We start from the raw sequence: 28,000 nt of genomic DNA, 5'->3' as shown, positions 1-28,000 counted from the left end.
AATTTATCCTCTTATCAGAATTATATGATTATTTCATTTGCTCTACACCTTAACCAATATTTAGTATTACTCTCCTTTTAACTTTAGTGACTTGTTAGTATGAAGCAGAATTTCATTATAGTTTAAATATGCATTACTCTGAAAGGCCATTACATTGAGAATCTTTTCAAATGCTTATTGGCTACTTGGATATCTTCCTTTGTGAAGCAGCCTTTGAAGTCTGGGCGAGGGAGGAGAAGTGATTTGTACGTAGTTGTTTATATATTCTGGATTTAAGTCTTTTGTCAAATATACGTATTACAAATAAATATATCTTCCACTCTATGGCTTGACTTTTTACTCTTCATGGTGCCTTTTGATGACCAAATGTTTTTAACTTTCATGAAGAGCAATATACCAATCCTTTCTTTTACGGTAGTGACTTTTCTATCCTACTTAAGAAATATTTGTCTATCTCAACATCATTAAGAGATTTTCTTCAAGAAGCTTTCTTGTTTCACCTTTCACATTAAGGTCTATGATCCATCTTAAATTAATTTTGAGAATGATATAGGAGACACAATTATCCTAGAAATTATAACACATTATTTATCAATCTAAAGTAAACAATATGCCTACTCTCCTCATGAACAATTAAGGAATTTAGAACAATTTAACTCCATTTACACAGCTTCCAATCTAAAAGATATTGTCCTATAATTTAATTTTATATCATACTTTATCTCAGACCTGAAAATTCTGTTATGTTTGTTTTATACGTTTAGCTTTTGGTTACATTTATCTGCATATTTACAAAACACCTCCTTTGCTCTTCAATCCTTCCTACATCACAAATTTTCCATCTGGGGTCATTTTTCTACAATCTGACTGAGGTACACCACTTAGAATTATGTTAAATGATGAAAAACTGCTTTTGTCTAAAATCATTTTATTTTGCCTCATTTTTTTTTTAATTTTTTTATGCTGACATTGGTTAAAGAAATCCAATAAGTTTCAGCTGTACATTTTAACAGTAAGGCATATATGTTTACACTGTGTGTTCATATTTTGCCTCATTCTTGAAAGAGATTTTCACTGGGCATAGAATTCTAGGTAGATACTTTTTTTCAGCATATTGAAAATATCCTACTACATTATGTCTTTTATTGTTGGAAGATATTAATGAAAATTTAAAAATATTCGATATGGTATGATGATAATGGTATTACATACAAAACTTATGGGTTGGGAATGGGACTTGAGACTATGAAAGAAACCTGACCTGTTGAGGCTACTATGATTGCTGAGGCCAAGGGAGAAACATACAGGGGAGTTTAAGCAAATAGGTAAATATATTAAGGATAATGAAAGCCAAGTTTCTCACTATCAAGGAAGTGAGTTACAAATATAGAAAGAGGAAAGGCTAGACTATGCCAATGGTACTGAAATGGAACTCAACGTTCGTACCAGTGTACACTGACAGTTCTAATGGTTTTTTAATATTGATAAATAAGAGAACGGGGGGGGAATGTGTGTATAATTATGTATATACAAACTATCTGCTGAGGATGCCTAAATGCAATAGCATCACAAGATCAGTAAGCACACCTAGCATACAGATCTCGGCTTCTACATACCAGCCTCTGCTAAAAGGAATAGGGGCCCTTTGGAGAAATGTCTGATTTCAGGGCTGGTGAAGAGAAAATAAAAGATTTGCCTGGAATATCTTCTTCTAAGTAGGTGCTCCAAGAATAATGGAGATATATCAAAACTACACAGCAGCCAACTCAAAAGGGCTCTCACTGGCAGTGTGGGATAATTTAAGTATCAAAATAAACAACAGTAGCAATAGGTTATACCCTTTGAGTAAAAGAAAAATCCAAGAGTCCATGCTGATATAATATATGGGGAGAATAATGGAAAACTCTTAGAATTCCAAGTAATAAATGTTAAAGAAATGCTAAACAGATTTTTTCAATCTCTATATTGCAGCTTATTAATGATTCAGTTCAAATCATCAATAGACACTAAAAAGCATGACAATGAAATGAAACACTGAAATAATTAAAACAGGTTTTTTACAGAAATGAATTTTAAAAGTTGCATGTGATAAGGAAAAACTCTTCATTGTGCAAGACTTTCTTCTGTATTGCAAGACTTCTAATATCTCTGACACCTATCTACTACCTTCCAGAAGCAACCTTCCATTATGTGATGATTAAAACAACAGACATAAATTTCTAAAATATGCCTTTGGGATGCATTTACTGTCCCTGATAAGAACTACTGCCCTCCACAATTCAGTCTTCTCTCTTTTAGTGTCTCTCTCCAATTATCTTGAACATTACTATCTTTAGTAAGGACAGGCCTCCTTACTATCCTTTAACACACCAGGCACCCTCTAACATCAGGGACTTTGTACATGCTATTTTTGTCTGGAATGCTACTGATATCCAAATGGCTTGCTCCTGTACCATCTTTAGATATTTGATCCAATATTTCCTTGTCAGGGCATTCCTTGACCATTCTGCTTTGTTTCCTTGGCATCTTACCAACTGAAATATTATACAGTTTAATTATTTATTTGGTTGCTATCTGTACCCTCTCACTTGAATGTAAGGAAGGAATTTTTGTCTATTTTCTTCAGTGATATGTCCTCGGCATATGGACTGGCAAATGTTAGGTATCTAATAAGCATTTTTTGAATGAATAAGTAAATTTCCAACAATAGAGGAATGATTAAAGTCTTATAATCATAAAATGGAATATTATATACCTACATAAAGTTGTTTTTAGAGTAGTTTTAAGGAGAAATGATCATATATTTAAATTAAAAAGCATCCAAAAATATATATACAGTTGTGACCAACATGAGTTCACTAAGACCAAGTTATACCTGACAAACTATAGTTCATAATTACTCAGATAAGAAATTGAAGGAAGTCAAATATAACACAGGTAAACTGCAGGTTGAATGATATCATGGTAATTACTCCAGTTAGAAAATCTTATTCAAGAAATTTTAGACTTTTCCCTGATAACTTTGTCTTTAAACATTTTTATCAAATATTTGGACAAAAATATTTACTGAATAAATGCCACAAAGCTGGAGAGATATTTAATATAATAGATGACCTAATTAAAATATAAAATCATTTCAATAGGCTTGAACATTGATATAAAATCAATAAGATACAGCAGAATTAAAAAAGAATTATGCACAAGAAATGAGAATAGAAATCTGGACAGCAGTTCATGTTTTTTTCTTTCTTTCTTTCTTTTTTTTTTACATGCCATAGTATGATATGAACATTAAAAATCATAAAAGAAAACATCAGCAAAGAAAATTACTAAATATACTTCATGCTGGTCAGATCACATGTGAAATTCTAGGCTTAATTTAATTCAGGACACTCTATTTTAAGAGGAATACAAACTACAGTCTACCTAAAGAAAGGCAATTTGATTTCTGAGGGGGTATGAAAACATCAACATATGAAGATTAAAGAAATAAGGAAATAAAGATCACGGGAAAATACATACTTTAAACAAAGAATGCTAAGGTAACTAATCATCTATTTTATTATTTGTTAATTTTGTTTTTCACAAGCATATATGTAAACCTAAAATCCAATCTAATTTATACTTGTAAAAACCTTTTCACCTCACACCTGTCAGAATGGCTATCACCAATAAATCAAAAAAGAGCAAGTGGTGGCGAGGATGTGGAGAAAAAGGAACCCTCATACATTGTTGGTGGGACTGCAAATTGGAAAACAGTATGGAGGTTTCTCAAAAAATTAAAAATGAATATACTTTTTGAGCCAGCAACTGCACTTCTGGGTATTTAGCCAAAGAAAACCAAAACAATAATTCGTGAAGATCTATGCACCCCAGAATTCATGACGGCACAATTTACAATAGCCAAGATATGGAAGCAACCTAAATGCCCATCAACAGACAACTGGATAAAGAAATTATGGTTTATATATACAATGGAATGTTACTCAGCCATTAAAAAAAATGAAATCCTATCATTTGCAATGACACGGATGGACCTAGAGGTTATTATGCTGAGTGAAATTAAGTCAGACAGAGAAAGATAAATACCATATGATTTCACATATATGTGGAGTCTAAGGAACAAAAAGAAGAAACTAATCAAAAACAGATTCACAAATATAGTTGACAATTTGGTGATGGACAGAGGGAAGAAGGGTTGGGAAGCTGGGAGAATGAGGTGAAGGGTTAAAGAAGTACAAATTAGTAGTTGATAGTTGGTCACGGGGATGGGGAATATGGCATAGGGAATGCAGTTAGCATTAATATGTCAGCTAAGTGGAGGGCCAGGGGAGGGAGGGAGCAATTGAGGGGATCATTTTATGAACTATGTAGATGTGTAACTAATGTGCTGTATACTTGAAACTAATTAAAATAAACAAATTAAAAAAAACTTTTCTAAAATTTATAAGTCAAAATAATTATGCTATATGAACAATTTTCTAAGAAACTATGAATTAGGCTATAAAGTCTACACATATGATACCCATATCAATTTTTACAGGATTAATAATAACTGCAAGTGCCAATTACTGAGTACTAACTAGACACCACACATTCTACTAGGTATTTTATAGGCATTATCTCATGTAAGCCATACGAAAACCCTATTAAGACAGGTATTATTATACCCTATTACTGTTCATAATAGAAGACCAAATGCCCTACCCACAAGAGAATGGATAAAGTATGTTATATTGATACAATGAATACGTACAGAAATAAAAAGGAATAAACTAAAGCTATGTACAATTACACAGAAGAATCTCAAAAACCTACAACTGTATGAAAAACACAATTATATATACCATGTTAATTCCACCTATTATAGAGTTCAAACCATACTGAACAGCAAGAAAACCAATACATGTCAGGATAGGAAGTAAAAGAGTTATGACTGGGGAAAGGGACACAGGACTTCAGTGCTCTTTGGTAACATTCTATTTCTCAAACAGAATGGCTAATATACAGAAATTAATTTTACTTTATTCTTTATATACATGATATGTATATCTATAGATATATAGATAGATTCTTTTCTACGCCTGAAACAGTTCACAACAGAAGGAAAATAAATACTATTAAAAAGAAAGTCACTTATACGTAAGCTATTATAGCTCTGTGTTCCTAAGCAGAGAATATACATCTAAAAATAGCTGATATCACCCTCAAGAGAAAACAGAAGTGACAATTTACCAATAAAACAAATCCACTCTTATTTTCCAAAGGAAGTAAGTTTTTTTTCAATAGATATATTTGGAATTAATCAAAACCTATAGAATTAATCCTTAATCTTAACTTTTGAAGATTTAAGACTCTTAATATTTTAAGCCAAAGACTATCATATCAGTAACTCAGCTAGTCACCAAGGTCTACGTAAGACATCCAAATTCTACTCCCCTTTCTTCTACATTTTCTCTTTTATAGTTTTCTTTTCTCTTTCTTTTTTCTCCCCAATTACAGTTGGCATTCCATATTTTTTTATATTAGTTTCTGGTACACAGTATACTGGTTAGACTAGATTTCTTTAATACCTTGGACAAATCTGTTGTTCTCTCATGACCAAATAATTTTGCTTTGATCTCTTCTACTTTTCTCCTGTCATCCTCATTTAATTCTGAAATGGAGTAGCCACAGTCACGAGCCATATTAAACTTCAGATTCCAGGCTGGAGAGAAAGCATAAAAACACTTGAGATAAGACAACGCAAATGTGATAATTTGTTAGTGATTATAAGAGCACAGAAGATCATCAATAACCCAATTTAATGCATACCACGTGCTTAGCAAAAAACATATACTCTCAATTATATGACAAACTATTATAAGTTCTTGAGATCATTTCACTTTAAAAGTCTGATTTTACCATATTCTACAGATATTTCTCCAAAGAGGCCACATTAAATATGGTATTCAATCATATTATCTTAATCTTCCTTCTAATCAAGACAATCTCTCTGCCTTCCCCATTAGCTCATGCTAGTTACTGTCACCTCCATGAGAGCTGGTATTTTAAAATAATAAAACTTGCAGTTGTTTTTTGAGAATCAAAATATGCGTAAGCAATAGAAGAAATGATACAGGCAGTTAATCTCAAGGAAAGATTCCCAGGTAGGCCTGCTTATAAATTGCCCTCCAAAATATATTCCTCATATTGTCAAGACTTTTTTTTCTTTTTTAATGGAATTTTACTATTAGAGACTAATGGGATTAGCAAATATTCTTTTAAATATGTTAACTCAAGTTTTAGTGTGAAATACCTTGATTAGTTTTTTCTAATGTCTAAGATTTGCTCTAAGAATTTCATTAGCAAAGGGATGAGAAAGTATATATAGTTTTATGATAGAGTGATTTAGAGCAGAGCAAACTGTTTTTTGTTTTTTTCTGTATCCAAAATAAGTGTATTATAATGGGCAGATAAGGGGAAACATAAAAGCTTTAGGAGTCTGGAAACCCAAGCTATCTCCTTACTCTCCGACATAAGAACCTACTTTTCATAAGGACCTAAACTCAGACTAGCACTATTAATACTGTGATTTAGCTACATCATTGGTTAAATGGACATAAACTAGATTGCTAGTGGAAAGTGTAATCACCCTAACATTCTACAAGAAAATAAATTTAGAATTCCAAACACTTAACTTATTAAACTATGTGTATAAGCTTCATCTGACTTAATAACAAATTATCAATTCCTACCTCGTGCTCGTACCCGACATTCCTCTTCCTCCGCATTTCTGAGTATTTGTTTAGCATGATTCAATGAGGATTCACATTTCAGAAGGTTTTTCACATGTGCAGCCAGTGAATCTACACTACTACCACACCCATCATCACTCTCTGACACACCCTCTTCCTCTCTGCTATCTGTCATGCTTGTCCTTGGTGAAGCATATGGAAATAAGTTTAGAAGAACATCAGAAACTGACTCTAACGAATTACTGTCCCATGAACAGGAACTTGCATCACTACTTGAATCACTTTTTATGAAAGTCATCATAGGGATAAGAATTTTATTCCCAATGGTTCCACTACACCCTTCAGGTTCAGATCTCATTACAGATTTGACTGCTTTACAGTGCCGAAGGGTTTCATCTAATCCCTCTGTAGCTTTGCTTTCTGCTTCTTGTAGAGGATTTCTAACTGTAGCTGAACTAATAAACTCCCAATTTTCAATGCCTCTCTGGCATTTGAGATTCGTCTGTGTGCTAATATTTTTCTGTATACACTTGTTGCTTGGGCTTTCCTCTGTGAATGGCTGTCTCTGAGGCAAATCGACATTAGATTCATCAGTTTTAAGGGGTTCTCTGAAGCAAACCACCTTCTTAGACTGAATAAATGAAATATCACTAACATCTCTGAAAGGGACAAGGGGAGCAGGAAAATTACATCGTTTCAGTGCTATATTTTCTGCCTCCATTAAAAGTGTCCGAATCTCTTTAAGAGTTTTAGAACCATTGTCTGTATATTGGAATTCCTCAGAGCCTACATCATCAAAACCTGAAGGTTCTGGCTTATTTATTACAATTCTACCATCAGCCTGAGAATTTAAAGACATATTGTTTGAGATAATACTAGAGTTAGGAGAATCCAAATTATCTATTAGTTTTTGGACATGGTCTGAAACAAGTTTGTGCTTCTCACTATGTGAATAATAAGCACCAGGGGAAACTGTTGATAACCCAGTAATCTGATCAGATTGCCCAGGACCACGTGAGAACTTCAGGGCGTTTTCAGTTAGATACCTATCTGCCAAATCCCACTGAGAGAATGTATTTGGTTTTTCTCTGTGTGAAATAAAACTAGGAGTTGCTGTTGGTAACACAGTTGTTTGGTCAACTGATCCAGGAATTGCTGAAATCTTCAGTACATCTTCAGTTAGATGTTTGTCTGGCAATTCCTGTGGGTAGGAAATATTAGATTTCTCTCTGTGAGAATAGGAACTAGGAAGATGTACTGGTATCCCAGAATTCACGTCAGTTGGTTCAGGGACAGATGAAATCTTCAGAATATCTTCACCATGATGTCTACCTGGCAAATGCTGTTTAAAGAAAATACTGGGCTTTACTCTCTGAGAATAAGAATTATGAAAAACTGTCAGTAATGGAGTCTTCTGGTCATCTGGTCCAATCACAGTCGAAATCTTGGGTTTCTCGTTATGTGAGTAAGAACTAGAAGGTCCTGCTAGTATCTCAGTCTTCTGGTCAGCTGGTCTAGGAATAACAAAAACGTTTAAAGCTTCTTCAGTAGTATCTGGCAGCTTCTGCTGGTTAAAAATACTGCCCTTCTCTTTATATGAGTAGGAACTAGAGGGGATTATTTGTATTGCAGTCTTCTGGTCAGCTGGTCCAGGGACAGTGGAAACTTCCAAAGTTTCTTCAGTAATATCTGGCAATTCCTTCTGGTAAGAAAAGATGGAACCTTCTCTATGTGAATAGGAAGAAGGCGGCACAATTCGTATACCAGTCTTCTGATCAACTGGTCCAGGAACCACTAAAGCATTTAAAGCATCTTCATTAGGATCTGGCAAGTCTTGCTGGTAAGAAATAACAGGCTTCTCTCCATGTGAATAAGAAGTAGAAGTTACTACTGGTATCCTAGTCTTCTGGTTACCTGGTCCAGTAATGCCTAAAACTTTTAAAGCCGTCTGAGTAAGATCTGACAATTCTTCCTGGTAAGAAATGATGGGCTTCTCTCTATAAGAATAGAAACTAGATGGTACTACAGGTAACCCAGTCTTCTGGTCAGCTGTTCCAGGAATACCTGAAACTTTCGGAGCCTCTTCAGTTAGATGACTACCTGGCTTCTTCTGTTGGTAAGAAATAACAGGCTTCTCTCTCTGTGAGTAAGCAGCAGAGGTTACTGCTGGTTTTCTAGTATTCTGGTCACCTGGTTCAGGAACAGTTGAAACTTTCAGAGCTTCTACAGTTGGCTGACTATCTGGCAAGGCCTGCTGGTAGAAGATAATGGGTTTCTCTTTATTTGAGTAGGAAGCAGAGGTCACTAACGGTATTCTGGTTTTCTGGTCACTTGGTAGAGGAACAGCTGAAACTTTCTGAACCTCTTCAGTTAGCTGCCTGTCTGACAAGGACTGTGGATAGAAAATAAGGGGCTTCTCTTTAAGAGAGTAGGAAGGAGAGGTTATTGTAGGTATCCCAATCTTCTGGTCAGCTGGTCCAGGAGAAGCTGAAACATTCAGAGCCTCTTCAGTGAGATGTCTATCTGGTAAGGCCTGTTGGTAGAAAATAATGGGTTTCCCTCCGAGTGAGTAGGAACTTGAAGGTACTGTTGGTACCCCAGTCTTCTGGTCACCTATTCCAGAAGCAGATGAAATTTTCAAAGTCTCTTCAGTTAGATAACTATGTAGCAACTCTTGTTGGTAGAAAATACTGGACTTCTCTCTAGGTGAGTAGAAACTAGAAAGTTCTGATGGTAACCCAGTCTTCTGGTCAGCAGGTCCAGAAACAGCTGAAACTTTTAGAGCTTCCTCAAGTAGATGACTGCCTGGCAAAGCCTGTGGTGAAATAATAATGTGCTTCTCTCTATGTGGGTAAGAAGTAGAGGGTACTATTGGTACCTCAGTCTCAGTCTTCTGGTCAGCTGGTCTAGGAACAGCTAAAACTTTCAGATCCTCTTCGGGTATATGACTCTTTGTCAAGCTCTGTGGGGAGAAAATAATGGGCTTCTCTCTATCTGAGTAGGAACTAAAAGGTTCTGATGGTAACCCAGTCTTCTGGTCAGCAGGTCCAGAAACAGCTAAAACTTTTAGAGCCTCTTCAAGTAGATGACTGTCTGGCAAGGCCTGTGGTGAAATAATAATGTGCTTCTCTCTATGTGGATAGGAAGTAGAGAGTACTATTGGTACCCCTGTCTTCTGGTCAGCTGGTCTAGGAACAACTAAAACTTTCAGAGCCTCTTCAGGTACATGACCCTTTGTCAAGCTCTGTGTTGGTACCCCAGTATGCTGGTCAGGTGGTTCAGAAACGGTGGAAACTTTCAGGGCCTCTTCAGTAAAATGAATGTCTGGTAAGACCTGTGGATAGAAACTAATAGGTTTCTCTTTAGTAGAGTAGGAACTAGAAGGTTCTGATGGTAACCCAGTCTTCTGGTCAGCTGGTCCAGGAAAAACTGTAACTTTCAGAGCCTCTTCAGGTAGATGACTGTTTGATAAACTCTGTGGGTAGATAATAAAGGGCTTCTCCCTATGAAAGTAAGAAGTAGAAGTAACTGTTGTTATCCCAGTCTTCTGGTCAGATGATGGTCCAGAAACAGTTGAAACTTCCTGAGTCTGTTCAGTTAAATGACTGCCTGACAACTCCTGTTGGTAGAAAATATTGGGCTTCTCTCTATGTGAGCTGGAACTAGAGGGTACTGTTAGTATATCAGTCTTCTGGTCACCTGGTATAGGAGCAGATGAAACTTTCAGAGATTCTTCAGTTAGATGACTATCTGGTAATGCCTGCCGGTAGAAAATACGGGGCTTTCCTTCAAACGAGTAGGACCCAGAGGACCCTGTTAGTATCCCAGTGTTCAGTTCAGTGAATCCAGGAATAGTTAAAACTTGCTGAGATTGTTCAGTTAGATGACTGTCTGGTGACTCTTGTTGGTAGAAAACAATGGGCTTCTCTCTATGTGAGTAAGGAGTAGAGGGAACTGTTGGAACCCCAGTCTTCTGGTCAGCGAATCCAGAAACAGCTGAGATTTGCTGAGGCTGTTCAGTTAGATGACTGTCTGGTGACTTCTGCTGGTAGAAAACAATGCTTTCTCTATGTGAGTAAAGAGTAGACAGTTCTGTTGGAACCCCAGTCTTCTGGTCAGCGAATCCAGAAACAGCTGAGATTTGCTGAGGCTGTTCAGTTAAATAATTGTCTGGTGACTCCTGCTGGTAGAAAACAATGCGTTTCTCTCTATGTGAGTAAGGAGTAGACAGTACTATTGGAACCCCAGTCTTTTGATCAACAAATCCAGAAACAGCTGAAATTTGCTGAGGCTGTTCAGTTAGATGACTGTCTGGTGACTCCTGCTGGTAGGAAACACTGGGCTTCTCTCTATGTGAGTAAGGCGTAGAGGGAACTATTGGTATGCCAGTCTTCTCTTCAGCAGATCCAGGAGCAGATGGAACTTTCAGTGCCCGTTCAGTTAGATGACTGTATGGCAACTCCTGGTGAAAAAAAACACTGGGATTCTCTCTATGTGAGTAAGGAGAAGAAGTTACTGTTGGTAATCTGTCAGTCTTCTGGTCAGCGAATCCAGAAACAGCTGAAATTTGCTGAGGCTGTTCAGTTAGATGACTGTCCGGCAACTCCTGTTGGTAAAAAACACTGGGCTTCTCTCTATGTGAGTAAGGAGAAGAAGTTACTGTTGGTATCCCGTCAGTCTTCTGGTCAGTGAATCCAGAAACAGCTGAAATTTGCTGAGACTGTTCAGTTAGATGACTGTCTGGTGACTCCTGTTGGTAGAAAACACTAGACTTCTCTCTATGTGAGTAAGGAGAAGAAGTTACTGTTGGTATCCTGTCAATCTTCTTGGTCAGTAAATTCAGAAACAGCTGAAATTTGCTGAGGCTGTTCAGTTAGATGACTGTCCGGCAACCTGTTGGTAAAAAACACTGGGCTTCTCTCTATGTGAGTAAGGAGAAGAAGTTACTGTTGGGAGTAGGTCCTGTCAGTCTTCTGGTCAGTGAATCCAGAAACAGCTGAAATTCTGCCGAGACTGTTCAAAGGATGATCGTTCATAACTCCTGTTGGTAGAAAACACCTGACTTCTCTCTATGTGAGTAAGGAGTAGCTATTACTGTTGGTATCCTGTCAATCTTCTGGTCAGTGAATCCAGAAACAGCTGAGATTTGCTGAGGCTGTTCAGTTAGATGACTGTCCGGCAACTCCCATATTGGTAAAAAAAACATCGGGCTTCTATGTGAGTAAGGAGAAGAAGTTACTGTTGGTATCCCACCGTCTTCTGGTCAGTGAATCCAGAAACAGCTGAGATTTGCTGAGGTTGTTCAGTTAGATGACTGTCTGGTGACTCCTGCTGGTAGAAAACAATGCGTTTCTCTCTATGTGAGTAAGGAGTAGAAGTTACTGTTGGAATCCCAGTCTTCTGGTCAGCGAATCCAGAAACAGCTGAAATTTGCTGAGGCTGTTCAGTTAGATGACTGTCCGGCAACTCCTGTTGGTAAAAAACACTGGGCTTCTCTCTATGTGAGTAAGGAGAAGAAGTTACTGTTGGTATCCCGTCAGTCTTCTGGTCAGCGAATCCAGAAACACCAGAAATTTGCTGAGGCTGTTCAGTTAGATGACTGTCTAGTGACTCTTGCTGGTAGAAAACACTGGGCTTCTCTCTATGTGAGTAAGGTGTAGAGGGTACTGTTGGTACCCTAGTCTTCTCTTCAGCAGATCCAGGAGCAGCAGGAACTTTCAATGCCCGTTCACTTAGATGACTGTGTGGCAACTCCTGGTGAAAGAAAACACTGCGTTTCTCTCTATGTGAGTAAGGAGTAGAAGTTACTGTTGGAACCCCAGTCTTCTGGTCAATGAATCCAGAAACAGCTGAGATTTGCTGAGGCTGTTCAGTTAGATGACTGTCTGGTGACTCTTGTTGGTAGAAAACACTGGGCTTCTCACTATGTGAGTAAGGAGTAGAGGGTACTATTGGTACCCCAATCTTCTCTTCAGCAGAACCAAGAGCAGCTGGAACTTTCAGTGCCTGTTCAGTTAGATGACTTTCTGTTAACACCTGCTGATAAAAAATATGGAGTTTCTCTCCAGGTGAGTAAGAAGTAGAGGGTACAGTTGATATCCCAGTCTTCTGTTCAGTGGGTACAGGAGCAGCTGAAACTTGCTGAGACTGTTCAATTAGCTGACTGTCTGGCAGCTCTTGTTGGGAGAAAATAAAGGGCTTCTCTCTATGTGAGTAAGAAGTAGAGGTTACTGTAGGTATCCCACTCTTCTGGTCAGCAAGTCCAGGAGAAGCTGAAACTTTCAGTGCCTCTTCAGTGAGATGACTTTCTGTCTGTTGATAGAAAACATGGGGCTTCTCTCCATGTAAATAAGAAGTAGAGGGTACTGTTGGTATCCCAGTAGTTTGATCAGCTGGTTCAGCAAAACCTGAAACTTTCAGAGTCTGTTCAGTTAGATGACTGCCTGGTAGCTGTTGCTGGGAGAAAACAAAGGGCTTCTCTCTATTTGAGTAAGAAGTAGAAGGTACTGTTGTTTTCTCAGTCTTCTGGTCAACAGGTGCAAGAACAGCTGAAACTTTCAGAGCCCCTTCTGTGTGACTATCTGGCAATGCCTGTTGGTAGAAAATATTATGCTTCTCTCCAAGTAAGTAGGAACTTGGAGGAATTGTATATATGCCAGCCTTCTGGTCAGCAGCTCCAGAAACAGCTAAAACTCTTAGAGCCTCTTCAGTTAGATTACTGTTTCTCAAGGCCTGTGGGTAGAAAACGCTGGGTTTCTCTCTTCGTGAGTAGGAACTAGAGAGTACTGCTGATATCCCAGTCTTCCGGTCTGCTAGTTCAGGAACAGCTGAAACATTTGGTGTCTCTTCAGTTACACGACCATCTGCCAATATTTGTTGGTTGAGAGTATCAGTGTGTTGACCAACAGTATTCTCCACAGAAGACCTTACGACAAATTGAGGAAAGTCTTCAGGGGACAAGGGTAAATGAGATCCGATGTGTGAATCTCCAGGAATGGTAGTGATGCCTGGTTTCAAGTCGGATTGAGTAATTTCAGTTGTGCCTCCTTTAGAATTATCTTCTAAAGAAAAAGAGATGTTGATATTGTTAATATATATTTTTCTGAATTAAAAAATTTTCTTTATGCACTAAAAAAAAATAAAGCAAGCTTTCCTTCCTTGGGACTTTATACTTCTAGAATGGAATCCTAAGGAAAAAGCATCAAAGAACACCAATAGTTACACTCAAAGATATTTATTACAAAGCCATTTAAAGCAGTAATCTAATGAGTAAATAATTTAACTATACAACAATAGAGCAATAGATTAAAAGTTTTTAATGAAATATTTACATAAACTATTTAATGAAATATTATACAGATCTTAAAATTTGGATTTTTAAATAATTTTCAATGTGGTGGGAAAATGCTGTCTACTCTGGGATTGGATTTCACTTTACTTATAAACTAATAAGTTAGCCTATTATTGTGTCATGTATGCTGGCAGAAGATACAAGACTCCTCAATCAAGACAAAATACTTTATTCCACGGCATAGCAAAGAATCACCACCTTATTTTCATAGATTCTCCTTCCCCCAAGGTCCACAAGGGCAATGCAATATGGCTCAGGTGGATGCTATGCATGCAATGGGTTTAAATGACTCTCCTAATAAGTACAACCATAATAAGATATGCATTTTTAACTATAAGAAACTGTAAATACTCTAAAGGTTACACTAAGAAGTTTAAACTTAATTCTATATGCATAGAGAATTACTGACAGATATGATCAGAACTATACTGTAGAAATATAGGTTTAAGATGGGTAGAAAGGGCATACAAAAGTGTAAGCAGCATTGTCTAACAGAGCTTTCTGCAACAATGGAAATGTTCTATACTGTCTAATACAGTAATTCTAAATAAAAGTAGTTCTAAACGACAGTGGAAAGTAAATGACTGCAATATGAATGGCAAGATTTGACAAGTAATGTTCATTCAAAACAAAACAAAAAAAAGATGAATGTTTACTATGGCCCAGTCACTGTTCTAGACACAGGAAATGGAAGCAATAAACAAAGTTTATATTCTAATTCTGTCTCGCAAAGCTTACATCCTAATAGAAAGCAGGCAATAAGTAAATTGGTAAAACATATGGTATGTCAGATGGTAGTAAGATGATTGATATATACATCAAGTATTATCTATACTTTACAAATAGGGAAATTAAGTCTCATAGGTAATGACATAACAGTGCTGCTCTAAATGAAGATCTTGTTAGATTCTGATTCAACAGGTCTGGGGTGGAATCTTAAATTCTACATTTCTAGCAAGCTCCTTGGTGATACTCAATACTATTGGTCTTCAGGCCACATTTTGAGTAATAAAGATATATTTTTTAGAGTTGTACAGTGAGTAAATGATAAAAATAGGTACTTCAGCCTTCAAACTCAAAATGTGAACTCTTTTCACTTCAACTGAGTGACATTCTAAACTCACTAGTGAGTTTCAAAAAAGTAGCTGAATATAGAATGAAACTAGATGAGGAGTGAATTGTAAGGTAAAAAGGTAGAAATATCAAGTATTAGCTCTTCAAGAAAACTAAAAGAGAAGAAAAGAATGTGTGCTGCATAATAACTTTAGAAGGATAGGAGGTCATGAAAATTTTTGTGAGGGGAAAAAAGCTCTAAAAATTAATAAATCAAAACATATTAAAAACCTGAACAACCAATGGGTCAAAGAAGAAATTAAGAGAGAAATAAAAAAATTCCTTGAGACAAATGAAAATGGAAATACAACACACCAAAACTGTGGGATGCTACAAAAGCAGTTCTAAGAGGGAAGTTTATAGGAACAAATGCCTACATCAAGGAACAAAAATCTCAAAAAGCCTAACTTTACACCTCAAAGAACTAGAAAAAGAACAAAGCCCAAAGTTAGCAAAAGGAAGGAAATAAATATCAGAACAGAAATAACTTGCTAACATAGAGAATAAAAAGACAATAGGAAAAGTCAATGAAACGAAGAGCTGCTTCTTTTAAAAGATAAACAAAATTAACAAACCTCTGGTTAGACTCACCAAGAAAAATGGAGACAGGACTCATTAAAATCAGAAATGAAAGAGACTATAATATACTAAAATTGCATACTTGTGCCTTTTAAGAGAAGAGACTAATAACCTGGTTAGGATCTGCTGAAGAACTCTACCCACAGGAGCCAAATGCTTATTAACACGGAAAGCTTCCTTAGCAGACAAAAACAGCATGGTTGTATTTCCAAGTATAATCTGAAGTCCTCTATGACCTGATTCAATAAGAACAAGCAAGTTCTTTATTTCTCACAGACAAAAGGAGGTACAATTCCAGTCTAATATTACATATGACTAAGAGATTCTTACTAGTAATCATTCCAAATTGAGTTATTAAAGATATTAATACTAGCATACAAAGAGAAACCGGCATATTTCTGGATTTCAAGAACTTTAATTCAGTCACTACTAGAGGTCTGGCAATCCTAAAAAAGTACCTATTCTGTGTATAAAGAAAGTGGATTGAAATTCCTGCAGTTTTAAAAAAGACATTGGTAATATTTTAAGTTAGTCTTTGTTTTCATTATTGTTATTCTTGCTTCCTAATTATGAATTGCTGTACCTTTATCATTTTTACAATTTCCTAATTATTAATTATTAATAACTAGATTTGTCAGAATTTTGTTGTGGGAGACTTGGTTAATCCTTGAGTAAACTGTTACTGAAATTTAAATTCTCTCAACACTAGACTATAAATCATGTATATATTATGGCTAAAATAGGAATTACTGGCACATTTACTGACAAAGCCTATGTAAACAGAACCCCTCCAAAGTGCCTATACAATGATACTTCATAAATGTTGTCTTGTTGACAAATGTATGCCATTTAAATAACTTCCAACACAATATCAAGTTAAATGTAATAAAACTGCTGAGTTTTAAAAGTTTATAGGGGATTATTTCGTAGCATAAAATTCATATATACAAGCTCGAACTACAACCTAATATTTTGTTACTATCACTAAATTCTTTTTCTATGTGAAAGTGAGAATCAGTAAGGTAAGTGGGCTGTAGACTCTTCGTACTCCTAAGAAGTCAGTAGTTTCAAAGAAGCTAAAGAACTGCTGGTGTTGTGGAAAGTTCATGAACTCTGCACTGGGACAGAGGTTCAAATTCAAAATACACTATTTCCTAACAGAATAACTCTGAGAAAGTTACTTCCCGCATCATACCACTTAGAGGGTTGTAGAAAACATTAAATGAGATGTAAAGCATCCGGAAAATAGTAAGTACACCCTTACTCACAGAAAAGAGAAAAGGAGGATGAAATTTTGGGTGTTGCTTCCAAGTCCCTCATCTTTAAGAGAACCCTCCCAAAGTCCTGCCCCAAACCAAAAGTCTCACTTACTCTGGAGCCACAACTAGATCACGTCTCCAAGAGAGAGAGAACAAAATACACAAACACAGAGAGGAGAGAAGGGAGAGAGGGGAGAGAGGGGAGAAAGGGGAGAGTGAGGAGAAAGAGGAGACAGAGGAGAGAGAGAGAGGGAGGGAAATAATCTACAGTCTTTAGGCTAAACCAAAGACTAGGCGTTAATTGTAAATTATGGCAAGAATACTAATACAATTAAGTTCATTAGGCAGGGATCACAAACCCCAATAACCACCAAATAACCACCAAATAACATAAAGGCATGTATATGCAAGTAACAGGGATGATCACATATTAATGACAGCAATAAAAGCTTTAAAATAGTGCAACAAACAAACCCGCAGGCCTTCATAATAACAACTCAAAATAATTCAACGAGATACAATTTTTATTTTCACTTGATCTGCTTTTCTTAAGAACTGATCTCCAAAAGAAGCCTACCTCCTTATTTCACCCTGACATTTAATTCCTTTATTATTCAATAATTCATTGAGTCATTCAACAGATATTTATTGATAGCACCTTTCACGGCCAGATGCAAATAAAATATTAACAAAGCTCCAACTCTACCCTCAGAGAGCTTTAAAATCTTGTGAGATTGAAACAAGTAAACAGGCGATTATGTGTTGAGTGCAGTAATTAGTGGGGATGTTTATAAGATACTATGAAAACACAAAAAGGAGTACCTGATTCTTTAAGAAGTCATGGTGAGTAGAAACTAGGATATATTTCCTAGAAGACACTTAAGCTGAAAATGAAAGGATGGAGAGTAGAAATTGGGCACAAGAAGTGCAGGAAGGAAGTGTTCCAACCAGAGAACAGAGCACCTATAAGATCAAGGAGACAAGAGAGCCTAGCATAATAAAGAAATGGCAGTAGTTCAAGGTGATCAAAGAGGCAAGTGTGAGACTTAAGACGTAAGCAGGGACCTTCTATGACATATCAGGGGTATGAAATTTATCCTGAAGGTAACAGTGGAAAGAAAGCAAGGGTTTAAACTACAAGTGATATTATCAAGTCTGACTTAAAAATAAGACTATTCTGACTTAATACAGAGGATGGATAGGAGGGCAGAAAAGATGAGCAGTTTCCTGTTACTAAAGCAGTAATACAAATAAGAGAAAAACTCTGAGAATCAGAATCAACAGGATCAGGTTATTAGACTAGGATGAGAGCAAAGAAAGATATACAAGTTTCTGGCTTCCCCATTCAACTGAGGAAATACGGAAGAGTGGGTTTGAAAAACTGATCAGTTCCTCAAAGTTCTGAGGTTAAGGTGCCATGAGACATCCAAATGAAGATTTCCCATAAGTAGATAATAACATTTGGAGTATGAGATATATCTGGATAGAGTCCTTCATTTGGAAGTCATCAGCCATGGTTACCAGTCTCTTGATTACCAACCCAGTCAGTAATTAAAGCACTGGGAGTAAATATTACCTCAGAAGTTAAGATCAAAGCATTGTTTCCTACTGTGTTTCTACCTATGCTGTAAACAAGCTGAGGACAGCCAGTAATATATCACTGACTGACACTCTTAGGTTAGGAACAATCTTCAAGACTTTTCCATGCTTTTATGTACAAAGTTTTGTGTTAAGCATTGGACAAAAATAAACCGTGGTGCCCTAAGAAAGAATATGAATAAATTGTTGGTATACTATTTTATGGTGACGTTACAGAAGCACTGAAAATTCAAAAATGGGTGAGAACGATATGGAATGAAGTGATCAAAAATCTTTTTACAAAAAAGTAGAACTTGAATTTGGCCTTAAATTCTAAGCAGACTATAGAGATGTTCTGAAGAGAGGAAATAGCACTCAGTAAAAAGTTAAAGTAAAATATCAGGAAAAGTACTGAACATGATTCTAGGGGTAGAGAAGTAAACAAAAATAACAAAATGGCTTGCCTTGGAAGGACCAAATTATACAAGAAAATTAAAGTTAAATAAATAGAATTTAGAAGGTCTTGGTAACCAGCCAAGAGAGTTTAGTTTTAACAGAGGAGACAAAAGGACAATATAATCAATGCTCAAGAAGAATAAAACAGTTGGGTTTAGGAAAAGATAAAAGGTGGCATAATATAGTAATTAAGAATGAAGGCTCTGGAGGTAGGTTGCCTGGGTTGACAAGTGGTACTCCACCAATTTACCAGCTATGGGACAAGTTATTTAACCTATCTAAGCTTCATTTTGCTCAGTTATCAAATATGATAATAGCAATATTAATCATTATAAGTCAAATACAAATACAAAATAATATAATCTATGAAAATGCTTAGCAAATAAGCAAGAAGCAAAAGATAGCTATTATTATTTGTCCATGATGGCAGAAGTTTAGAAAAGTTAGGAAAATTTCATGGCATAGATATCCCCAACTTTTGTGGTTTGAAATTGCTTAGCTTATTTAATATTGCCTGAGAAAGATCTTCACGTCACTTCTTACCACCTTGATTATTTCTACCAATAGCCCAAAGACAATAATGTCTCCAAGTTTTCATATGTTCAAAAATCAAGTTGTCTTCTGGTCCTCAGACAAAAGAGCACGAACTCACTTTTCCCTGCTCCTCCTGGAAATAATTCAACGGAGAACCATAAAAAGACTCTGAAAGGTTGGAAAGAGGAAAGCTGGCTGGCTAGGAACCACAGATCTTGAGGAATAACAAAGTAGCATGTTCCCAGGGTTTTCTTTTTAACTCTCATATATCCCAAATAGAACTGGGAGAGGCTTGTAACCTGGAACCACCATAAAAATGGGAAGGAAAGAGTGAAAGAGAAGGCCTAGCATCTCCCAGCCCTCTAGCCAGCAACTGACTCCCAGTCTCTTGATTACCAACCCAGTGACAGAACCAGCTAAGGTAGGTATTTTCTTCCCCAAAAGCACTGGCAGAAATTGAATGAGAAGACCACAAGCACTAAGAGGCCCAGAGAGCAGGCTCAGGAAAACAGTCTCCTAAGAGCCCAGCATCATACACACTCCACCCAGATGCACCAGGAAGCCTAGAAAAACACTTTCCACTCCCCATAGATGGCACTAGCAAGGATCAAGTGGGAGACCCATAGGCACTAGGTGCCTCAAGACAGGCCCAGAGAAGCATCCTCCACCCTATGGGCCAGTATCTCCCAATTCCCACCCAAGAGCACTAGGCCTGGAGAAAAACATTCTATCTCCATAAGCAATACCAGCAGAGATCAAGCACGAACCTCAGTAGCACCACTGACCAAAGCAGATCAGAATGGAAGGCTCCTTAAAACTAAACTGTCTCTGAAACCACAGCCCACACAATATAAGCCAGGGCTATTTGCTACACATAAATATGGCAACTGCCTGAAAAAATGGAAGATTAAATAGGATCCAAAGTCTCCTAACATCTAAAATGCACAGAATACAATTAAAAATATTCACAATACCAAGTACCAGGAAAGTCAGTTTGAATGAAAAAGATAATCAGATGATTCAGATGATACCAACACCATAATAAAGCAATTAAGAATTCTGAAACAAACAAAATTAAGATAAAATCTCAGCAAAGAAACAGAAGTATAAAAAAGGACCAAATGGAAATTCAAGTAATGAAAAATACCATAAAAGAAATAAAACTCACTGAAGAGGCTCAAAAACAGAATAGAGATGACAGAAGATAGAAACGATGAACTGAGGAAAAATCAATACAATAAATCTGAACAACAGAAAAAAGGGATTAAAAAAAACGGGCTCTTCATTATTCACAGTGACCAGGACATGGAAGCAAATGAAGTGTCTCGCAATACATTATTGATTAAAGAAGATGTGGTACATATATACAATGGAATATTACTCAGTTATAAGAAGAGAAGAAATACTGCCATTTGCAACAACATGGATGGACCTTGCGATAATCATGCTAAGAGAAATAAGCCAGAGAGAAAAAGTTGAAAACCACATGATATAACTTATATGTGGGATATAAACCTAAAAGCAACAAATGAACAAGGCAGACACATGGACAATAGACTAGTAGTTACCAGAGAGTAGGGGGGAAGGGAGGAGGTAGATGGGGTAAAAAAGGGCCAAATATGTGGTGACAGAAAGAAATCTAACTATGGGAGGTGAACATATATATGACTTACTGTTGAACTGTAAAAATAAGAAAAAGAAAAAAACAGGGCCTCTTGGACTATAACTAAAAATATAACAGTCCTATCAATGGAGTGCTAAAGTAAGAAAGAACAGTGGGGGGCTAAATAAATCACTGAAAACTTCCCAAATTTGGTGAGACATTCACCTACAAATTCAAGACAAAGACCATTATTACATGATAAAAAGATCAATCCACCAAGAAGACATGGCAATCTATACATGTATGCAATAAAATCTAGTATGACATGATGAAGAAATGGGAATGAAAACTGAATGGGTAAGAACTAAATCTGAATAATAATTTAAACAAAATATCTGTTTCTTTTCTGTATTCTCTATTGGCTCCCTTTCTCCTACTGTGTTCTATGACATTCTGTCTTCAGCATTTTGATTTTCTCTATACTTATGTTCCTTCGAAAAGCTTAAATATTCTTATAGCATAATTTAATCATGGATTGTTGGTCTTCCAAATTTACATTTCCCATTTTTTCAACTGGTTTTGAAGACATTCGAAACTAAATAATTTCCTAAGAATCAAAGTCAATATGTCCAAAACTAAATTCACTTCCCTACTTGCTAATGGTATCACCAATTCTCAACAATCCAGACTCAAGTATGTCATTCTATTTTCACTCTCCTTGTACTCTGACCTACTCAAATTCTATTAAGTGTTGTTATTTTACATCACTTGTAAAGTATGTTGATTCACACTTTAGACCCAATTTGAACCCAACTTGGCAGTCGTTTTCTGGCCATCGTAACACCGTATCCAGGGGATTTGCCAATAAAAAAAAATAAGGAATCAGGGCAATTGATATCAAGAGCCCATTTCTATACAATATTTACAGAACAGAGACACAGACAATCCTTTTTATTCACCTCCTCTTCACCCCATTGGTAAAGGAGAGATTCCTGCATGATGGTTATAGTAATGGCCAAACACATGATACCTGACATGGGACAGATAAGATTGAGAGCAGTTTATTAGCCATAATACCCACAACCTATGTGAGGAGGACATTGGGCTATGCAAGACTATATAAGGCTGCAACTGTGAACAGAATGATTAAGTTGGAATGTGGGAGAATGATTTTACAGTAGCAAGAAGATAGGGTGATCCTTGGTTCCCAGAGGTAGATGTAATTGGCTTGTTTGAATAAGTTCACAGGCTGCCAAGGGAGTGAAACCTAATGGGGTTAAGGACCAGGTGGAGTGCAGCTGATCTAGTTAATAGAGAGACAAGCCAGACAGGGAACCTTTACCACTAAGTGAAGGGCCTATCTGGAGAGAGCATGAAAACTTGTGGTTAGGCTTTTTAAGACTCTCCTGATTTCAGATGTCAAGACAGCACATAATACTGAATCTTAATGTCAAGCCTTATACCACAGTATCACCACTCAGGAGCACAGGGTCTTATAGGGAGAAATGAAATGCAACCAAAATAACTAAAATGGTACTATTGAGTACATCAATAGAAATAATGCATATGGTAAAGAGGCAGAACAGAAAGCATTTCTTGGGAGAGGGGCTGTAAAAGAAGAGCACAAGAGCCCTACCTCTACCCAGTCTCCACTTCAAGAGAAGAGTTACACCACACATGGCAGACTAAGAACACTGAGCTACAATCAACCCCATCTCAGCTCACTCACAGGGTGAAGGTTCCACTTCCGACTAGGCCATCCAAGAAGACCAGGGAATACATACGATCCCCACCCAGCACCTTTCTCACAGAGGGGGTATGTTACTCTAAGGGAAGTGAGCCATTGTCCTAGCCCCCGGCTCCAGAGCAGTGTCACAAAGCTTCTACACAAGAGGAGAGTCAAGTTGTAAGAACAGGGAGCTCCACACATCTCCTTAAGACTTACTTTATTTAGAGAAGAGCCTGGGGAAGTTCAAGTCTAAGGACATTGGCAAAAACAATGGCAATCTTGGTGGTGAGCAATAAAGAGGAGGCTGGCAGCTACATGATACCAATAAGATGTACACAAGCTAGATGTCTGAAAGAAAGACCAAGCAAAGAGACAACTAAGCAGAGGGCTGCTGAAGTCCCAGGTATTCTTCTTAAAGAACCTGTGCACAAATTTACTTGCTGATGGGACTCACTCACTCTGAGCTCTAGTGCTGAGGTAGCAGCTCGAAAAGCGCCAGGGACATTAAGGGAGGAACTAAATTGTGTGGCTTCAAGGCAAGAACTGGAGGAGAAGTTTTCTCCTAGACAGAAGTGCAGGTGGACATACTGTTCCTCTGCTGGGCCCTCCCCCTAACCATCCTGCAGATGCAAGAAGGCACTAAGTCTGAGTTTCCATCAATCTGGCCAACACCATTCATGCCACCCTGTTGATTCTCTAAGACCAAGCTCCACCAAACTTTCAGGCCCACCCAAGCTGCTTCCAGTGGCTTTTACATACAAACAGCCTGTCTTGGCTCAGGATGCAGTTTCCTAAAATCTCTCAAAGGTTCACAAACCCCACACATGCAGCATCTGGCCTTGGCATGCCCCATATCTCTTGCTAATGCAGCCTCAAGTCCAGCACTAGTGGCAGCCAGTCTCGGTTCACAGCTTAACTTCTCTCAGGCACCTCTAAGCCCAGCACAAGCAGCAACCATCAGTAAATCACTCTATAGCTCATAACATGTGACCCTGGGCTGGGGACAGGCAGGGGCTGACCTTAGCCTGCACCAGAGCCTCTCCCAAGAGATCCCAGAACCAACACACCTGGTGCACAGCTTCAGCCTACACTAGAACACAATCCAACCACCTCCAGAAATGACTCACTTAGAGGGCAGACTGGGCAGGCACCAGAGCCCTGCTAAAGTGAATCCTATGCCATAGGGTGAGCCCCTGCACAACAGTTCCTCCAATGTAGTCACAGCCAGTCCTCACAGCCAATCATCCTGAGATCCATCCCTCCCATTGACATGCCAACAGCAATCAAGGCTCAACTACAACAGGAGGGCACACACAAGTCACATAAGGGACAACCTGGAGGTACTGACTCAGGTGACTAGGGAGACTGGGCCCCTGGGCCCCACAGGACACCTACTACATAAGGCCACTCTACTAAAACCAGGAGACACAGCAGATCTACCGAATACATAGAAATAAACACAGGGAGGCAACAAAAATGAGTAGACAAAGAGACATGTCCTAAACAAAAGATCAGAACAAAATTCAAGAAAAAGAACTAAACAAAATGGAGCAAGCAATCTACCAGATGCAGAGTTCAAAACACTGGTTATAAGGAGGCTCAATGAACTTAGGGAAAGAGTAGATGAGAACTTTAACAGAGACAGAAAACATAAAAATGGATATACGAAACATAAAAAGGAACCAGTCAGAAATAAATACAATAACTGAAATGGAGACTACATTAGAGGGAATCAACAGAGTAGATAAAAGAGAGAATTGAATCAGTGATTTGGAAGATAAGGCAGCAGAAAACATCCAATCAGAACAGCAAAAAGAAAAAAAAATCCAAAAACATGAGGATAGTTTAAGAGGTCTCTGGGACAACACCAAGTGTGCCAATATTAACATCATAAGGGTACCAGAGGAAGAAGAGAAAGCAAGGAATAGAAAATCTGTTTGAAGAAATAATGACCAAACCAGTATTACAAGAAATGTTAAAGGGACTTCTTTAAGAAAAAAAATACACACATATACACACATACATAATAAAATGACAATAACTACATATCTTTCAACAATTACTTTAAATCTAAATGGATTAAATGCTCCAATAAAAAGAGAGGGTGGCTGAATCAGTAAGAAAACAACACTCATTACATATGCTGCTCACAAGAGACCCACTTCAGATCAAAAGACATACACAGAGTGTCTGAAAGTAAAAAGATGGAAAAAAGATGTTTCATACAAATGGAAATAGAAAAAAAAAAAGGCTGAGGTAGCAATACTTACATCAGGCAAAATAGACCTTAAAACAAAGGCTATAATAAGAGTTGAAGAAAGACCTACGAATTCTACTTCTGGCTATTTATCTGAAGGAACACAAAAAACTAATTCAAAAAGACATATGGATCCCTATGTTCATTTTAGGATTATTTACAATGGCCAAGATATGGAAGCAACCTAAGTGTCCATTGATAGACAAATGGATAAAGATGTAGTATGTATAGACAATGAAATATTACTCAGCCATAAAAAAAGAATGAACTCTTGCCATTTGCAACAACATGGGTGGACAGAGAGGGTATTATGCTAAGTAAAATAAGTCAAAGACAATACCACATGTTTTCACTTACATGTGGAATCTTAAAAAATAAACATACAAAACAGAAACAAACTCATAGATACAGAGAACATTTTGATGGCTACCAGATGGAAGAGAGACTAGGGGAAATAAGTGAAATGGGGGAAGGGATTAAAATGTGCAAACTGCCAGTTAGAAAAATAGCCACAGGGATGTAAAGTACAGCACAGGGAATATAGTCAATAATATTGTAATAACTATGTATGGTGTCAGATAGGCACCAGACTTTTAAGTTATATAAATGTTTGATCACTATGTTGTACATTTGAAAGTAATATAATATTGTATGTCAACTGTAACTGAAAAATATTATTTTTAAAAAACTTTCAAAAAAATAAACACTTGCTTTCCCTACTTCTCTAGGCTTCTTTAAAATACATAAAATTATATAATTATAGCAATATAACAATGTACCCTTGGGTTTGTAACATACAGGTGTAATACATACAATAATTGCTAAAAAGGGAAGAAAGAACAGAGCTATACAGGTGTAACATTTCTATCACAGTAGAATAAAGTTAGTATAAATCAGGAGTATATTCTGATAAGATAAATTTTCTAAGCCCCAGGGTAACCACTAAGAATATAAATTTTAAAAATAACTAGAAAATCATTAAAGAACTTAAAATGTTACACTAGAAAATATTAACTTAATGCAATATAAAAGCAGTAAAGCAGAAAAAGAACTAAAAAGATATTAGACATGGAAAACAAAAGTAAACCCAGAAAAGGAAAATTTGATCTTATCAATGACTTTAAATGTGAATGGATTAAACATCAAAAGGCAAAGATTATTAGTCTGCATTTTAAAAAAAGATCCAAACTATAAGCTGTTTATAAGAGATGTACTTTAGATTCAAATATACATAAAGGTTGAAAGTGAAGAGATGAAAAAGATATGCCTTACAAACAGCAATCATAAGAGCGAGAGTGAGTATCCGTACTGATATAAGACAAAACTTTAAAACAAAAAAAGTTACTAAAATTAAAGGACAATTTATATCCTCAAAAAAGTCTACTCATCAGGAATATAACATATTATAATATATAAACATAAATGTGTTTAATATCAAATCTCAAAATATATGAAGCAAATGACAGAAAAGAAGGGAGAAACAGACAATTAAACAATGATAATTGGAGATTTCACTACCCTACTTTCAGAAATGGAGAAACTAGGCAGAAGATCAACAAGGATATTGAAGACTGGAACACTACAAATCCACTAGAACTAACAGGAATGTGTAGAACACACCACCTAACAACAGCAGAATGCACATTCTTCTCAAGCACAAACTGGACATTCTACAGAATAAACTATATGCTAGGACATAAAACAAGCCTCAATAAAATTTATAAACTGAAATCATACAAAATACGCGTTCTACAAAAAAGAAAAAGAAAAAAGGAATCAAATAAACTCTCTTAATAACCAAAGGAAACTCATGAATTTGTGGAAATTAAGCAATACACTCCCAGATAACCAAGGTCTCAACAACAGAGAAAAATTACAATGGAAATTTGGCAATATTTCAGGTGAATTAAAACAAAACACAATGAACTAAAATTTATGGCATACAGCTAAAACAGTGCTTAAAAATTTATCAGTGTAAACACCCATATTAAAAAGATTTCAAATCAATAACCTAAACTTTCATCTTAAGAAATAGTAAAAAGCACAAACTAAAACTGAAGCAAGTGAAAGCAAGGAAATAATAAAGACTAAAATTGAAATAAATAAAATCAAGATTCAAAAGGTAGAGGGGGAAAATTAGAAAAAGTTAAGAAACCAAAGTTTATTTCTTTGAAAAGACCAACAAAAAAATTGACAAAATTTAGCTAGACTCACGGGGTGGGTGGATGGGGGATGTAGTCTTCCAATTACTAAAACCAGAAAAGAAAGAAGGGGCATTTATTATCAGCCTCACAAAATAAAAAGGGTTATATGGTATTATCAACAAACCAGATAACCTAGCTGGAATGGACAAATACCATGAAAGAAATTATGATAAATGATTCATGAAAAATATAAACTCTCAAAAGACCTATAGAAGGTAAACAGATGAAATTAGTAAAAATAATACCCATCTTTTACAAACTCTTCAAAAAAGTAGAATAGAGAGAGATGCTTCCAACTCTACTTATGACTCTATAACCCTGATACCAAAACCCAACAACAACAAAATCCCAAGAAATCTATACACCAATACCTATTATGACTACAAACACAAAATTCTTCAAAAAAATTACTAGCAAAAGAAACCAGCAACATACCAAAAGGATTATACACCATAACCAATGGCAAATATAACCACTAATGCACGGTAGGTTCAACACATGAAAATTAATTAATAATGTACCGTACTGTACCATATTATTAGAATAAAGGGGAAAACCATCAGGTCATTATAAAAGATGCGGAAAACATTTGACAAAATA

The 28,000-nt window shown here is 36.6% G+C and overlaps 1 protein-coding gene across 1 annotated transcript in view; it reads right to left on the bottom strand.

Annotated features, from left to right (window-relative positions):
- Nucleotides 1–28,000, bottom strand: part of ALMS1 (ALMS1 centrosome and basal body associated protein) — a 172,428-nt gene that overhangs the window by 94,373 nt on the left and 50,055 nt on the right. Inside the window, 3 exon segments of the mRNA XM_039852563.1 lie at nt 5,574–5,707; nt 6,738–11,552; nt 11,990–13,798. Of these exon segments, the coding sequence (XP_039708497.1) occupies nt 5,574–5,707; nt 6,738–11,552; nt 11,990–13,798 (6,758 nt within the window).

This window comes from Pteropus medius, unplaced genomic scaffold (genome assembly GCF_902729225.1).
Source record: "Pteropus medius unplaced genomic scaffold, Ma_sr-lr_union100, whole genome shotgun sequence".
Taxonomy (NCBI): domain Eukaryota; kingdom Metazoa; phylum Chordata; class Mammalia; order Chiroptera; family Pteropodidae; genus Pteropus; species Pteropus medius.
The sequence above is the reverse complement of the archived record's forward strand: the minus strand, read 5'-3'. Positions and strand labels throughout refer to the sequence as shown.